The 18,246-nt window shown below is 37.8% G+C and overlaps 2 protein-coding genes across 3 annotated transcripts in view; one reads left to right on the forward strand and one right to left on the reverse strand.

Moving 5' to 3' along the window:
• The window catches only part of LOC138713884 (uncharacterized), a 95,777-nt gene that overhangs the window by 46,901 nt on the left and 30,630 nt on the right, over window positions 1–18,246 (forward strand). The gene's annotated exons all lie outside the window — the stretch shown is intronic.
• Window positions 3,638–18,246, reverse strand: part of LOC138713772 (hemolymph lipopolysaccharide-binding protein-like) — a 19,289-nt gene continuing 4,680 nt past the window's right edge. The window contains exons 3-5 of one of the 2 annotated variants that reach the window (XM_069846300.1): window positions 16,876–16,987; window positions 7,077–7,376; window positions 3,638–4,238 (exon numbers count right to left, since the gene is read on the reverse strand). In XM_069846300.1, coding sequence (XP_069702401.1) covers window positions 4,066–4,238; window positions 7,077–7,376; window positions 16,876–16,987 — 585 coding nt within the window. In that variant the 3' untranslated portion in view covers window positions 3,638–4,065. Of the gene's footprint in view, window positions 4,239–7,076; window positions 7,377–16,875; window positions 16,994–18,246 lie in introns of both variants that reach the window. The other variant, XM_069846223.1, reaches the window with a different exon arrangement.

The raw sequence follows: 18,246 nt of genomic DNA on the forward strand, positions 1-18,246 counted from the left end.
ATGGCACAGGGGAGGTCCTTGTGGGTCTTAAACCGCTAGCAATTTGAAGAGGCGGATATCCACTTCATATTAACACCAACTGTGTTTAATTTGTGTAATGTTTTGATTTATTCGGTTATGTAAAGCAATTAACTCGCTATATTTTGTGGTAGTTGCATAACGATTCTTAAAATTACCACAATGTATGCTGTAATTATTATGTATTTAATGTCTGTCCTAAATTACGTTTACTTAATGGGAGATGAGCAAAACATTGAAAATGAAATATTATTCCATTATGCATAAACTTTTCAGCAACCTTTGGTCATTTTCATGGTATAATTAATGAGAAGATAAATATATTTTGAAAACATATTCTCTTTTATATGCAAAATATTTATGTAACTTTGTGTGAAGTAGAACTTCTTGTACAAGTCGAACATTACACGAATACGAAGAAGTCCACACCACATTTCAGAAGTAACTTTATTTATTACCATAACAAAAGGTCATAACACCTACAGCTCCGTAATTGATCTAGGATGCTTACTATCCCATAATAATAATAATAATAATAATAATAATAATAATAATAATAATAATAATAATAATAATCCGTGGCGCTACAGCCCACGAAGGGCCAAGACCGACCAGCCAGCTGCTGGGCTCACGACCACATACCGAAGCAGAGATGGACGATCATCCAACCAGAATGGAGGTATCATATGGTTAGCACGATGAGCCCCCCAGCCGTTATAGCTGGTTTGCGTAACCGGATTTCGCTACCTGTCGACATACTATCCCATAAAAATGGAAAATATACAAAAACATTTCAAAAGTTTTAAGAATAACAGAAATTATTAATAATACAGAGTGTCCGACAAGTCCCGCAACATAGGGTAAATTATAATATTTGTTCGATATATAATAATAATAATAATAATAATAATAATAATAATAATAATAATAATAATAACAACAATAATTCGTGGCGCTACAACCCACGAAGGGCCAGCTGCTGGGCTCACGGCCACATGCCGAAGCAGAGGTGGACGATCATCCAACCAGAACGGAGGTATCATATGGTTAGCACGATGAGTCCCCCCCCTCCCCAGCCGTTATAGCTGGTTTGCGTAACCGGATTTCGCTACCTGTCGGCTTACTATCCCATAAAAATGGAAAATATGCAAATAACATTTCAAAAGTTTTAAGAATAACAGAAATTATTATTAATACAGGGTGTCCGACAAGTTCCGCATCATAGGATAAAATTATAATACGTGTTCGATATAAGCGCATCCAAGTTAATAGCATGTCTGGAGGCGAAACTTCATGCTATTGAGAATGCGGTGTAACATATCAGCGGTGGTTTTAGGACACTTTTCCTCGATCCGTGTTCATAGATGTTGCAGATCACGAATCTTCACTTCGTACACTTTCGTCTGGCCGCGAAACCAGGTGGCCCGGGTTCGAATCCCGGTCAGGGCAAGTTACCCGGTTGAGGTGTTTTTTTCCGGGGTTTTCCCTCAACCCAATACGAGCAAATGCTGGGTAACTTTCGGTGCTGGACCCCGGACTCATTTCACCGGCATTATCACCTTCATTTCATTCAGAAGCTAAATAACCTAGGTGTTGATACAGCGTCGTAAAATAACCCAATAAAATAAAAAAAAATCGTGTACTTTTTCCTTCAGATAACCCCTTAACGCAAAGTCAAGGGGCTTTAAGTCTGGCGACCTTGGAGACCAACCTCTGGGTCCTCTGCGTCCTCTCCACCGATTGCGGAAGTTCTCGTCGAGCCATCTCTACACACTATAAATTTTATATCGCCTATGATATGAAACTTGCCGGACACTCTGTATATTTCTTAAAAAAATACTCGAATAAAAATGTATAAAACTTTGGCCCCTCCATTATTAATGTATGACAGCGAGATATGGACACTAAAAGCCAAGTATAAAATTTAATAAAGAATTAGAGAATCTTAAATTAAATTTATGAGAAAAACTGCACAATCGTGGTAGGTCAGATTGTAAGAGAAATAAATAATTTTTAAATTAATTAAAACTCATCCCAGTTTTAGAAAAAAATCAGAAATACTAAAATAATTGGTTTCCACGTACCCAACGGATACCACGAGAAGTTTTCTAAGAACAATTGAATATTATCATAATCATTACAATTTATTTTAGTAACTATGGACGTTATAGTGATGTACACGTCATTCTGGATATTTATAATCCTTATGGAATTGCATGGAGCAACTGTACGGCGCGGCGGTGTGTGTTGGGTTAAAAGCACTTAACAATCTATGCAGCCTGCATCATTCATTCATTGTTCTGCCCAAGGGCAGATCTTTCACTGCAAATCCAGAATTCTCCAATCTTTCCTATTTTCTGCCTTCCTCTTAGTCTCCTCATATGATCCATAAATCTTACTAATGTCTTCTATCATCTGATATCTTCTTCTGCTCCGAACTCTTCTCCCCTTCACATTCCTTCCAGTGCATCCTTCAGCAGACAGTTTCTTCTCAGCCAGTGACCCAGCCAATTCCTTTTCCATTTCCTGATCAGTTTCAGCATCATTCTTTCTTCACCCACTCTTTCCAACACAGCTTCATTTCTTATTCTGTCTGTTCATTTCACAATCTCCAGTCTTCTCCATATCCACATTTTAAATGATTCTATTCGCTTCTCTTCACTTCGTCGTAATGGCCGTGTTTCTGTCCCACACAAATTTATTCTATGGCAGTAAGTAAAGTTGTATTTTATGCATCGATGTGTATAAATTGATCACTTATAGCACTTGTAATGGGGGGGGGGGGACAACTGTGTGTGAAGTAATCATTTTACGCACGCTGTTTTCTTACGCACTACTTCTTCCAAATCACACATATAAAATGTAGTCATTACAATTTATTTTAGAAACTATGGACTTTAGAGTGTTGTACACATCATTCTGGATCTTCGTTTTTACTATGACCATAAGATTCATAATAACCTCAAAATGTGTTTTGTTTTATTATATTTTTATTTTAATTCCATAGCTGCAGTAGAATACAATTTATGTTACACTTTCCTAAAGTAAAACACTTCGATTCTCGAGTGATTTGTGAAACCCTGCTGCACCTCTTTTCACGAACTTCACACTTGTGCCAAGAAACACCACATTACCAACTTGTGTAATAAATAACTAATTTGAATGATCATATTTATATGTATGTATGTATGTATGTATGTATGTATGTATGTATGTATGTATGTATGTATGTATGTATGTATGTATGTGTGTGTATTTAGGATATACATAGCACTATCGTATTTTGCAATGCAATGCAAAATAAAAAAAATTATTTATTTCTTAAGATTATTTAAGAGGCCTTTGAATGTTGTTGTTATTACTTACGTATAACGTAGGTTATAAGCTACAGAATATCAAGAATATCCACTGTAAGATCTCGAAATTGAAGTGTGTAATATACTGTATGCAAAACGGGCCAAAATTAGAAACACTCTATTTTCGGAAATACATAGCATTAACTTATAATTGAATACACTGTTGGAAAGAGTAGACTTTAAAGATGAGCAGGACCTTTTATTATGTTTTTGAGGCTCAATTAAAATCTTATGAAGGTCAATACACAATGATGCGAAAAATGTGGTTTTTGAAGACAATTTATTACTTCAAAATGCAGAAACTGAATGTTGCTAAAATTAATAATAAATTAATGATCTTTCAAAATATAATCAAAATTAAAAATGATGCTCTATGTGACCGCCATTAGCACGCACAACCATCTGTAGGCGTATTATCCATTGTCCAATAGCACTGGATATCTGTGTTTGTGTAGTAAACTGCTCTTTGTAGTTGACTCAATAAATAGTCAGTATGATTAAGATCTCGTTTGGAACTCCAGCGGAAACCATCAGAGAATCTGAGAAATATTCCCGCTTTTTGTATTTGTATCTGTAATTTTATTTCTATTTCTTATTTGTTTCTTTTCTCTGCATTCGTTTTTCGTATATCCAAATACATGCAAGTGTTTAAAATGGGATGAGGCTGTTTCACACCTCGGGGCGGCCTAGCTCAGAACTCGCGTTCACAGAAGAATGGCAGACGACTGTCGCACGACGTGTCGTACAGCTCGCCGTCGAGCTCCACGGCGACGCAGTCATCGTGCGCCGGTGCCCGCCTGGCCTGCGCTTCCTTCGTCTTCCCTTTGCTCCACTTCACGAAGTCCTTCGATTTATAGGATCGCCCTGTAGAAAGAAATGCACAGTTCATTCTGGAAATGGAGATTTGGATAATAGTGGATCATATGAAGATGGCGACAAAAGTGACGACGTTAGGGGAATATTACGGTGAATATGGAGACATGGAAGAATATGATGGAGATATAGAGGAACATGACAATGATGACAAAGATTATGATGGAGATATAGAGGAACATGACAATGATGATAAAGATTATGATGGAGATATAGAGGAACATGACAATGATGACAAAGATTATGGTGGAGATATAGAGGAACATGACAATGATGACAAAGATTATGATGGAGATATAGAGGAACATGACAATGATGACAAAGATAATGATGGAGATATAGAGGAACATGACAATGATGTCAAAGATTATGCTGGAGATATAGAGGAACATGACAATGATGTCAAAGATTATGATGGAGATATAGGGCAATATGACAATGATGTCAAAGATTATGATGGAGATATACAGGAACATGATAATGATGACAAATATTATGATGGAGATATAGGGGAACATGACAATGATGACAAAGAATATGATGGAGATATAGACGAACATAACAATGATGACAAAGATAATGATGGAGATATAGAGGAACATGACAATGATGACAAAGATTATGATGGAGATATAGAGGAACATGACAATGATGTCAAAGATTATGCTGGAGATATAGAGGAACATGACAATGATGTCAAAGATTATGATGGAGATATAGGGCAATATGACAATGATGTCAAAGATTATGATGGAGATATAGAGGAACATGATAATGATGACAAATATTATGATGGAGATATAGAGGAACATGATAATGATGACAAAGAATATGATGGAGGTATAGACGAACATGACAATGATGACAAAGATTATGATGGAGATATAGAGGAACATGACAATGATGTCAAAGATTATGATGGAGATATAGAGGAACACGACAATGATGACAAAGATAATGATGAAGATATAGAGGAACATGACAATGATGTCAAAGATTATGCTGGAGATATAGAGGAACATGACAATGATGTCAAAGATTATGATGGAGATATAGAGGAACATGATAATGATGACAAATATTATGATGAAGATATAGAGGAACATGACAATGATGTCAAAGATTATGCTGGAGATATAGAGGAATATGACAATGATGTCAAAGATTATGATGGAGATATAGAGGAACATGATAATGATGACAAATATTATGATGGAGATATAGAGGAACATGATAATGATGACAAAGAATATGATGGAGGTATAGACGAACATGACAATGATGACAAAGATTATGATGGAGATATAGAGGAACATGACAATGATGACAAAGATTATGATGGAGATATAGACGAACATGACAAGGATGACAAAGATTATGATGGAGATATAGAGGAACATGGCAATGATGACAAAGATTATGATGGATATATAGAGGAACATGACAATGATGACAAAGAATATGATGGAGATATAGACGAACATGAAATGATGACAAAGATTATGATGGATATAGAGAGGAACATGACAATGATGACAAAGATTATGATGGATATATAGAGGAATATGACAATGATGACAAAGATTATGATGGATATATAAAGGAATATGACAATGATGACAAAGATTATGATGGATATATAGAGGAACATGACAATGATGGCAAAGATTATGATGGATATATAGAGGAATATGACAATGATGACAAAGATTATGATGGATATATAAAGGAATATGACAATGATGACGAAGATTATGGTGGATATATAGAGGAACATGACAATGATGACAAAGATAATGATGGAGATATAGAGGAACATGATAATGATGACAAAGATTATGATGGATATATAGAGGAACATGACAATGATGACAAAGATTATGATGGAGATATAGAGGAACATGACAATGATGACAAAGATTATGATGGAGATATAGAGGAACATGACAATGTTGAGAAAGATTATGATGGAGATGTAGATGGAGACGTCGACGTGAAAATGACAAGGACGAATATGATGATGATGATGATAATAATAATAATAATAATAATAATAATAATAATAATGAGAAATATGTTTTATTTTTAAAGCTCAATATAATTCTACACTTAAAAAAAGTCACTGACATGAGAAAAAAATGCTGAAAAAATTCTGCAGGTTACGAATAGGGAACAAATGCAGGTATATTACACATACATCTCATATCATAATCATGTATGAAGTAAATGTTAAATGTTTTGTTTTATTTAACGACGCTCGCAACTGCAGAGCTTATATCAGCGTCGCCGGATGTGACGGAATTTTGTTCTGCAGGAGTTCTTTTACATGCCAGTAAATCTACTGACATGAGCCTGTCGCATTTAAGCACGCTTAAAAGTATGCAGTATGGTATAGTATACTATAGTCTCAAGACTCAGGAGGATAATAATGAAATGTCAAGGACGAAGATGTCTGTAGACGAATATTAAGAAGATGACGATGAGAAAAGTGATCTCGGAGCTCTATGTGATTAAAAAGCAGTGAGTAAAGGTCATAATGGAAATGTAGATGAAGATGAAAGTATGGAGTTGAGGATTATGAGGAAGATGAAGGTGAGCAGGAAAATGATGATAAATGAGGAAAGTAAGAGATTGGGGACAAAACGACGACGGTTTACTTATGGAATAAGTTTCCTATTCCAATGTTCCTTCATCGTTTCTGAATAGTCTTAGTGGCTTAAAAAAGACGTTAAGCACAAAATTCCCTCGTCATAAATGTAATATGCGTCACATGTCGTCGTCTCTATCACATACTATAGACACAGAGATGGAATGAGCTGCGATACGCACCTAGCACAGTGACGAAGTTCCCCTCGGTGAAGAGGTCATGCACGCCTACCCACGCCATGTCGTCCCAGGAGCTGTTGGTGATGGTGGGCGCCTGGGCGAACATGTCCTTGATCACGGGCAGCTCCTTGTCGCGGTCCAGCACCAGGAGGTGCGCGCCCTCCGCCTCGCACGTGCGCCGCGCTTCGTCCCACGTCTGCGCAGTGGTGTGCAGCTTGTACTGCCCCACGCCCGGCAACACCCTGTAGTCCGGCTTTGCTTCGGAGGGAGCGGTAGCTGCGACTGCTTCCGCCTTAGGAGGCACTGTAATCAAAAGCTTATTCCTGTGTTATTGTGATGGACCGAAGTACATACTGTACTCCAACCACGAGAAAGTCTTTGCGGAATGAAACGGAGCGGGGTAATGCTGTGAATGAATGTTGATGTCATAAGGTCACACACACACACACACACACACACACACACACACACACACACACACACGGGTACTCGTATCTCTATTGGCTCGCTCTCACAGCACAAACAATAACATTGTTAAAACACATATTTATACCACCCTAGTTACAAATCTAGATCACTGTTAATCTCCTGGTCTTTTAATCTCTCCATATAGGAGGGATTTAATCCCTGCATTTCACTCCAATCATACTGTTTTAAACTATCACTGACTACACTGTAACTTTTTTCTTTAGACATCATCCTGATTGTGCTGTATTTTCAAAATTGTCTCATAATAATCTCTTTCTATTATCTAATATTATTTGAAATATATTAACATTCCATGTATTTTAGTTTAATTCTGCTACACAGCTTATTTCAGTGTTTAATTAATAGTTCATAGTATTTTGTTGTTTAATTCGTAAATGACTCTTGTATACATGTAACTCTCATCTAAATCAAATTCTTGAATTCTTTGTAAGTTCATGCATATGTATATACACTTTTTGCTGGTTGAGTGGAAGAGAAGGCCTTACGGCCTTAACTCTGCCAGCTAAAATAAATTATTATTATTATTATTATTATTATTATTATTATTATTATTATTATTATTATTATTATTATTATTATTATTATTATAGGAAATAACATATGAAGGAGAGCGGATGGTTTTTAAACTGACGTTATAACTATAATATTATATATCTACTTCGTTCCAATAGATGACGCAATAGTAAGCACATTCCTTTCACGGTTGATCTCCTGGTTGGAGAACAGTGTGATATTTCCGTGCAGGAATTCTGCATTATCATAAGATGAAGGATGAGTGGAGTGGAGAAAAATTCTCTCCAGCACCGTAACTCGAACCCGGGTTTGCAGTTTTACGTGCTGACGCTTTATCCACTGAACCACACCGGATTCCAGTTCCGATGCCGGATTGAATCCTCTCAGTTTAAGGAGTTAGGTACAGCTTACAGTAGTAAATTTTTTTGGAAATATTCAACATTTTTTTCCTCCATTACTTTATTATTTATTTATTATTTATTTAATCTGACAGGATTAAGGACGTAAGGCCTTCTCTTCCATCCTACCAGATACAAAAAATACAAAATACAATACAAATACAAAAAAGAAATACAGATCCTGATGAAAATAATACAAATTAAATTAAAGCCCTATAGAAGGTCAACAGGGTCAAAAGAACACTATAGAGCTCTCATCGAGCTAATACAAGAAAAAAAGAAAGAAAAACAGAGATAGCAGTGATAATAATAATAATAATAATAATAATAATAATAATAAATACATTACATATTAATTGTCAATTTTACAACAGCATAGTTACAATATTTAGTATATGTCATGAGTTAAGCCGAAGTTGGGCAACCTGACAGGTGTCCAACAAGCAATTCCATGAACTAGAATGTGATTTTTAAATTTAAATTTGAATTTTGATATTGTCCGACAGTCTCTGACATGGTCAGGGAGAGAGTTCCAGAGGCTGATATGCTGAAATGTGATGAGTAGATATCTTGTACAATAATGAAAATTGGTATATGTAAAATACTGTCCTTCTGCTATATGATAAAAAAATATTTTTACGATTTAAAAAAATATTTATTATTTTTTTTTTTTAAATTCAAAATGTTGGCAATTCACTATGTAGTGATGAAGCGTTTCTCTCATAACTCATAAACTTGTAAACTTTTTTATGTTCTCTCTCTTTTATTTCATTGCTGAAATTCATGTTTACAATATCATGCTCTTTCAATTACATTCCTTAATAAATAACATTTTTTTTTGTTTTGTGTAAAAGAAAATAGTGATACTTGACCATTTTTTAAATGAATTTGTTTTTTATCAGACAGTCTGTCAAATATAGAGAAGTGATCTTGCAACATATTGTAGATATGACATGCATAAATACACACGAGAAATGTCATCACAGAATGTTGGATAGTTTTTCAGTTATGTGGGAAAAGCTTCATCACTCCACAGTGACCTCAATTTTGAAAAAAAAAAAAAAAAAAAAAAATGCAAATAATTTTTTTTATTGTAAAAATTTTTTTTTCTTATAGAAGAAGGACAGTGTTTTACACATACCAATTTCCATTATTGTACAAGATACAGTAATGAAAGAAAAAAAAAGTTGAATATTTCCAAAATTTTACTGCTGTAAGCTGCATCTAACCCCTTAAGTTCCACCTCTTAGTTTCCCTTTGAGACGGCGCTTATTTCGTCGGATCCCGGCCACTTAGTCTCTCGTAATGAGTGCACTTCTGCACATAGTGTGTTGGACACAGTGCCACTATCACACATCTGTGACACAGTACATGAGGGTTGGCCACTAAAGGGAAACTTAACATTATACAGTGAAATTATTTTATTTTTACTTCAATTTTTATTTTACCTGAGTTTTTGAATGTACTTCACTCCCACCCCTTCTATTAACGAAGTTCCAACTGTCCTCCAGACAGAATCAAGGCTGCTATAGTAAACAGCACTGAGTTAGTGAGTATAGTACGTTTCAGAAATATGTTCGCGTTTTCCAGTGACGAAAGAGCTTTCAATATTGAACCATATTTTCGCACAGGTACTGTTCGTTTGCATCCCGATTTCCCCCACCTGCTTCCGCACGCCCCTCTTTAAAATCTGGGCTGTTTCAGCTCTTTTCTGAAAATATTAATTTCTGTTAGGAATTGGACGTTTACGAAATACTATACAACTGTTTAAAATAACTTAAATAAAAGGGCCTAGTTAAGTAATTAACTGTCACGTGTTTTCCCCCCTTTCTACGATCCTGCGGCATAACCATTTGGACGGACAGTAGGTAGCATGTCTGAGTAATTTTATCTATGCGGGTCGGGCAGAAGTGAAGATTGACTTTACAGTACGTAAGGTACTCTTTTTATAGAGTAGGTACAGAATTATTTCAATATGAGTTACTAGTACGAAGGAAGAAACTGGCAATTAGAATTAGATGCAATAGTCTATAGTGCGATAATATGCACAAAAGAACTGAAGCCTGTATCGAAATGAACGGCCACCATTTTCAAAAATGTGTTTAAATATCCATATTACGATTATTTTTCAATTTAACTTCTTTCTTTATATTGTACGCTAATGTGCTGTAGACAGTATAATATACACTGCATAATGAATACGTTCGCATGGATAACTCAGGTCGAGAGTAAAAACACTTATTCTTAATACAGTACTGCATTTTGATTGAACAAAAACCTAATGAAAATTATCGAACTCAAAATTGCGATATTTCCTAGTTTACGTAAATGGATTGCGATATTTCCTAGTTTACGTAAACGGACGAACTACTTTTCTTCCCTCCTGTACCTAGTAAAGTGATGTGTTTGTGTTTTACGCCAGTATCATCGAACTCCAGTCGTGGAAGGGGATAGCGAACGGTGTTTCCGGTTCTCGTAAGGTATAGACAGGTTAATATTAAAAATGTTAGTAAAAATAAAATGATGTCCCTGTACAACTGTTTAAAATAATTTAAATAAAAAAGCCCCTTCAACTGTCACGTGACTTCTCCCATTTCGACGACCCTGCGATATAACCACTCGGACGGACAGTAGACGATATTCAACGTCAGTTATTCATTCATAGTGTTCTGCCCAAGGGCAGGTCTTTCACTGCAAACCCAGCTTTTTCCAATCTTTCCTATTTTCTGCCTTCCTCTTTGTCTCCGCATACGATCCATGTATCTTAATGTCGTCTATCATCTGATATCTTCTTCTGCCCCGAACCCTTCTCCAATTCCTTTTTTGCTTCCTGACTAGTTTCAACATCATTCTTTCTTCACCCACTCTCTTCAACACAACTTCATTTCTTATTCTGTATATCGATTTCACACGTTCTATTCATCTCCATATCCACATTTCAAATGCTTCTTCACTTCTCTTCACTTCGTCGTAATGTCCATGTTTCTGCCTCATACAATGTCACACTCCACACAAAGCACTTCACTAGTCTCTTCCTTAGTTATTTTTCCAGAGGTCCGCAGAAGACGCTTTTTTTCTATTAAAAGCTTCCTTTGCCATTGCTATCCTCCTTTTGACTTCCTGGCAGCAGCTCATATTACTGCTTACAGTACACCCCAAGTATTTGAAGCTGTCCACTTGCTCTACTGTTTCATTTAGAATTCGCAAGTTTACCTTTTTTACTTTTCTTCCAATAACCATGGTCTTCGTCTTATTTGCATTTATCTTAATCCCATACTGCTCACAGCTGTCATTTAGCTCCAGTAGCACATCCCTTAGTATCATCTCCTCTTCTGCTAATAACGCCATGCCATCGTCAGTAAGAGCTGAATTGATAGAAATTCGTCGACCTGGTTGGCGAATTGGTATAGCGCAGGCCTTCTATGCCCAAGGTTGCGTGTTCGATCCCAGGCCAGGTCGATGGCATTTAAGTGTGCTTAAATGCGACAGGCTCATGTCAGTAGATTTACTGGCATGTAAAAGAACTCCTCCGGGACAAAATTCCGACACATCCGGCGACGCTGATATAACCTCTGCAGTTGCGAGCGTCGTTAAAGTCTAAAGTTATGTTTTATTTAACGACGCTCGCAACTGCAGAGGTTATATCAGCGTCGCCGGATGTGCCGGAATTTTGTCCCGCAGGAGTTCTTTTACATGCCAGTAAATCTACTGACATGAGCCTGTCGCATTTAAGCACACTTAAATGCCATCGACCTGGCCCGGGATCGAACCCGCAACCTAGGGCATAGAAGGCCAGCGCTATACCAACTCGCCAACCAGGTCGACGCGAGCGTCGTTAAATAAAACATAACATTTGTTAGAAATTCGTGAAATGTTTAATCAGAAGGCATGAGTCATATTCATGATAGCCTGTTTTTGTTGTTACAGTTTTCCCATGCTTCTTCTCGCCTTTTGTTTTTGTCTGGTAACAATGGTTATTGTTATTTACAGACATCTTGTGTCTTCTAATTACTGTTCACTGTGACAAGCAACTTTGTGTCGTATTATGTCAGTTATTAAGATAAATGAAAAAGATACATCAGAGAATTACATTTCTGTAATGAGCCAACTTGTATTACAGTAGGCCATCCGTCGTATTTATACCTGTTTTAATTGCTTAACGGATATTTACTTCCTCTTGGTCTGTATCTTTCTATCTTAAACACATTTATCATTATATAAGTTGCCACACCGTTTAAATAAACTGAGAGTTTGAACAGTGGTCCATATAATTTCAAGGGAAAAATTGTTCCGGGGCCGGGTATCGATTCCGGGACCTCTGGTTGAACATAGCAGCGCTCTTTCCAACTGAGCTAACCGGGAACTCCACCCGACACCGTCTCAACTTTTCCCTTCACACAGAGTTTGTGTGCACTCGATGTGGGTCTCTGGCGTTTCGTCAGCCCACGCGAGTTGTGTGGATATAAAGGGAAAAGTTGAGACTGTGTCGGGTGGAGTTCCCGGTTAGCTCAGTTGGAAAGAGCGCTGGTACGTTCAACCAGAGGTCACGGGATCGATACCCGGGACCTCTGGTTGAACGTAGCAGCGCTCTTTCCAACTGAGCTAACCGGGAACTCCACCCGACACCGTCTCAACTTTTCCCTTCACACAGAGTTTGTGTGCACTCGATGTGGGTCTCTGGCGTTTCGTCAGCCCACGCGAGTTTTGTGGATATAAAGGGAAAAGTTGAGACGGTGTCGGGTGGAGTTCCCGGTTAGCTCAGTTGGAAAGAGCGCTGGTACGTTCAACCAGAGGTCACGGGATCGATACCCGGCCCCGGAACAATTTTTGCCTTGAAATTATTCAAATCTGCTTTACAGGGAGCCTTACCTGAAAGACTAGATTTGCAGTGGTCCATATAAGTTTCGATGTCTTATATTTTTCTTATGTAATTTATTATACCAATATTTTATGGCGCTGTTTCTTTCACTAGTGAGGGTATGCTAGTTGACGACCTATGAATCCTTTTAAAGCCAATGTTGTGACAGCAGCGCGTTTTTTTTTCTTCCCTGATCTTGAACTGCTCTCGGGCGTGGGTTCAATTCCATTTTCATTTTTCATTTTATTGGGTTATTTTACGACGCTGCATCAACATCTCAGGTTATTTAGCGTCTGAATGAAATGAAGGTGATAATGCCGGTGAAATGAGTCCAGGGTCCAGCACCGAAAGTTACTCAGCATTTGCTCGTATTGGGTTGAGGGAAAACCCCGGAAAAAACCTCAACCAGTAACTTGCCCCGACCAGGATTCGAACCCGGGCCACCTGGTTTCGCGGCCAGACGCGCTGACCACTATTCCACAGGTGTGGACGGTTCAATTTCGGCTTGGACTATTTAAATAGTTGGGCTTTTCCCCAACTGTACGACGAAAGTCAGGTAATCCAAGAAGAATTCTCGGCCTCATCTATCAAAATAATCTTACTGTTACCAATTCCATTGACGCTAAATAACCTAGTATTTGATACAGCGTCGTTAAATAACTGACTAATAAAAATTGTGCGCTGGCAAGTAGAATACGTTGCCCTGTTTCGGGAATGAAACTACAGTTTTGTTGGTTTGAATGTTTTATCTTTGTTTCAATTTACAGATGGATAGTGTAGGTCTGTGATAAGAGAAGTGATAAGGGCATGCAATGTCGCAAAACCAGAGCATGCATATCTCGAAATTCTTATTGTCGAGCTCTTGTTAGTGGGTTGTTTATTTCGAGATATCGATATTTGTGGAGATTCCGCTGTGAAGTGGAACTCTACCTGGTTGCCACTGTTTCATGTCACGCAACTGTAGTTAGATTATGGGAAAGCGGTTCAAGGCCGCATTCTGAGATTGTCTGCCGTAAAGAAAATGCGTCTGCCTGCGTTGGGGCCAGACCACAGCTGTGAGAGCGAAGAACAGTAATAAAATCTTCATGTTCTGCTTTTCAGTTTTTACGGAATTCGACTTTCACTGTAGGAAGAATTTCCCCAGCTGTTGGTCTTCTATTGCTTCTTTATGTAAAACAGAATCATATTGAAATCTTTCCATCTCCGTTAGCCCAACGGCAAGGGCGTTGACTATCATGTCAAAGACCGGATTGAAATCCTGCGGAGTCCATCTAGAGTTTGTAGTAAAAGATATAGCATTGGAGCATCTAATTCTTTTGCCATGAATCTATAATTTCACCAACATTAATAATCCTCCTCGTCAATGTTGAAGTACCGAAGGGACGCTATTATAGCATACTATGTTCTCCAGGATATCAAATCCGTGGCATCTCTAAGGCAAACATTCCGTAGATCAAGTAACCGCGAAAATGCCTAGAACTTGACGACTACGCACCCTGATTCTTAAAATCGTACATTCCATGAAAAACAAGAACAGTACTTACTTACAAATGGCTTTTAAAGAACCCTCAGGTTCATTGCCGTCCTCACATAAGCCCGCCATCGGTCCCTATCCTTACTTACTTACTGGCTTTTAAGGAACCCGGAGGTTCATTGCCACCCTCACATAATCCCGCCATTAGTCCCTATCCTGAGCAAGATTAATCCAGTCTCTATCATCATATCCCACCTCCCTCAAATCCATTTTAATATTGTCTTCCCATCTACGTCTCGGCCTCCCCAAAGGTCTTTTCCCCCTCTGGCCTCCCAACTAACACACTATATGCATTTCTGGATTCGTCCATACGATTTTACTGCTGATTTTATTCTTTTATGTACAAAGAATCCTGTTCCTAAATGGTGATTAATGTTTCCTTCCCCATAATACAACAAGTAATCGCCTATTTGTAATATGCCTCTTGTACTCCCACGAAGTCTATTCTATATCTAGCTAGTTTTTTGCTACTAATGTTACCCCTCCTATTCTATAAAGACTGGTTACGTTCCATGTACCAAATCTTATAACCTTATTCCTTTGCTGTGGTCGTGCCGGAGAATCAGTCCCATTCCGAGGCTTATTGTTAGGTTTCGTAACAAGCTGTTTTTTACGGTGATGGGTTGTTAGCCCTTCGCCCAACCCCCAAGCTGGATGACCACCCCTTATCGGCTGTCCACGACTGCTTATTCAATATATTCGCAGCTATCCTCCATATCTGGAGGCCGTCTCCACTATCCGCAATCGGTCACTATCCTGTATAAGATTAATCCAATCATATCCCACCTCCATCAAATCCATTTTAATATTATCCTCCCACCTGCGTCTCGGCCTGCCCAAAGGTCTTTTCCCCTCCGGTCTCCCAACTAACAGTCTATATGCATTTCTGGATTCGCCCATACGTGCTTCATGCCCTGCCCATCTCAAACGTCTGGATTTAATGTTCCTAATTATGTCAGGTGAAGAATACAATGCGTGTAGTTTTGCGTTGTGTAACTTCCTCCATTCTCCTGTAGCTTCATCCCTGTTAGCCCAAAATATTTTCCTAAGAACCTTATTCTCAAACACCCTTAATCTCTGTTCCTCTCTCAAAGTGAGAGTCCAAGTTTCACAACCATACAGAACAACCGGTAATATAACTGTTTCGATAAATTGTAACTTTCAGATTTTTGACAGAAGACTAGGTGACAAAAGCTTCTCAACCGAATAATAACAGGGGTTCCCCATATTTATTCTGCGTTTAATTTCCTCCCGAATGTCATTTATATTTGTTACTGTTGCTCCAAGATATTTTAATTTTTCCATCTCTTCGAAGGATAAATCTCCAATTTTTATATTTCCATTTCGCACACTATTCTGGTCACGAGACATAATCCTATACTTTGTCTTTTCGGGATTTACTTCCAAACCTATCGCTTTACTTGCTTCAAGTAAAATTTCCCTATTTTCCCTGGGCATGTCATCATTTTTCTTTACATCCTTTGCAGCGCCCGTAAATATACAGGGTGATTCACGAGGATTTACCGCCATTTACGGAGCTTATTTCCGAAGACACTACGAGCAAAAAAGTTATATAAACATTTGTCCTAATCTCAGTAATTTCAGAGTTACACTAGTTTGAAGTTGTTAGTAAAATACCTTTTTTTTTTTCTTTAGTATCAGGAGTATCGTTTCTTTAATTGGCTAAAAATGTGTTGTGAATTGCTTTGTACAGATTTTGTTTTTCAATTTTTAACTAAAAATTACATCATTCTTACGCACTTATCACAACAATTGTTACAAATCATACGACTTTAGGAACTTGATGCATTTTTTTGCGGACTTTTTGTTTTATATATATATATATATATATATATATATATATATATATATATTTAAATTTTGTGTTTTATTATTTGTTGACCAAAAATTGCTACCAACATGGAAAGCCGACGCACTTGCCCTTCAGCTAACTGTGTGCCTATAACTGGAATATTTGTAAGTAAATTTAATCTGTTCTTAAAAGCCCACCTGTGGCAACGGCTTCTATCCGCACCGTCTGATCTTTCTCACACGTTCTGGTGCTCTGTGTCACTCTCAGCTCCCAGGGCCCGGAGCTCTGTTCGCTGGCGTCGTGGTCCATCTGCACCTGCACATGATGGCATAACTCAGAACGTTGTTTTGGAATCACAGTGTAAAGTAATTTGCAAGTATTTCTATTCCTTAGCGCTACGAGTTTTAATCAATTCAACAGTCTATAACTCCGACCAAGGCATTTTATGCGTATGTGTTTTGAACTTATTACATTCTTAAATTAAGAGTATGCAGTGTTAAGTAAGCATTTGAACATGTTTTAAAAATGGAAAAGAGTGATGAAGGTGAAGTGTGTTATAAATCTTTTGTAGAGTGCCATGTTTAAAAGTTACTTCTAGAGTTGCCATTAGAGATGAACAACGATCGAGAAAGCAAGACTAAAGGTAAGCGTTCACTACATCGTATCGCACTCCTCGTACGATTCGCACGCAACGGATATTTTAAATGCAGTGCGTTCACTGTAACGGCTTCACCTCATCGCCTCACCGGATTGTCTATCAGCTGTTTAAGACATGACGTCGTACGATATTGACATTGCTGAAAGCAGAGGAAGTTTGAGGTTATGTATATTAATTATGAGCGTTAGCGAATAAAATTTGTAATTGCTTCATGCGTCTTAATTGAAGAGGAAGAAACGAAAGAGATATTTGTTACATAATATATATGTAAGACACGACTTGATTACTGTAATGGGAACGCCTTAAATTATATAATTCTTCGCAGTTTTCTAGAAGCGAAATAAGTTTTCCGTCTGCCATTTTGGCGCGACACTCAACATGGCACAACATAATAGTAACAGTTGACCAATTAAAATTGATTTATTAAAGAAGGCCATGATCGCACGCATCGGAAAAGTTGCTCATCCGAGAAACGTGGACGGATTTGCCGAGAGGCGATGCGTGCGATATGATGTAGTGAACGCGGTTATATAACTATAGCAAAGATTGTCTTTTTTCTATCCTTGCGGTTCGTCCGATGAGTGTGATACGATGTAGTGAACGCTTACCTTAACAGCGCCCGCAAAGCCGAAAACCCGCACGACAATGTTCTATACGTTGCGTCCTTGACGAAAGACTGCTTGTGAGTGTTTCGAGACATTAAGATTGATCACTCCGGAAGTCCCGAATGTCAAGCAGTCTTCAATCCCCACAGTTGTTTATACCTGACTGAACTTTTATCTACTTAACAACTGATATATACACAATCAAGTAGCTTATTTGAAACATTATCTCTACCTTTCAGTGTATAATAATCCGTTCCCCAGTCTTTATTTAATTACTAAGCCCTTATTAAGAGCCTAGGAATTTT

This window comes from Periplaneta americana, chromosome 1 (assembly GCF_040183065.1).
Source record: "Periplaneta americana isolate PAMFEO1 chromosome 1, P.americana_PAMFEO1_priV1, whole genome shotgun sequence".
Taxonomy (NCBI): Eukaryota; Metazoa; Arthropoda; class Insecta; order Blattodea; family Blattidae; genus Periplaneta; species Periplaneta americana.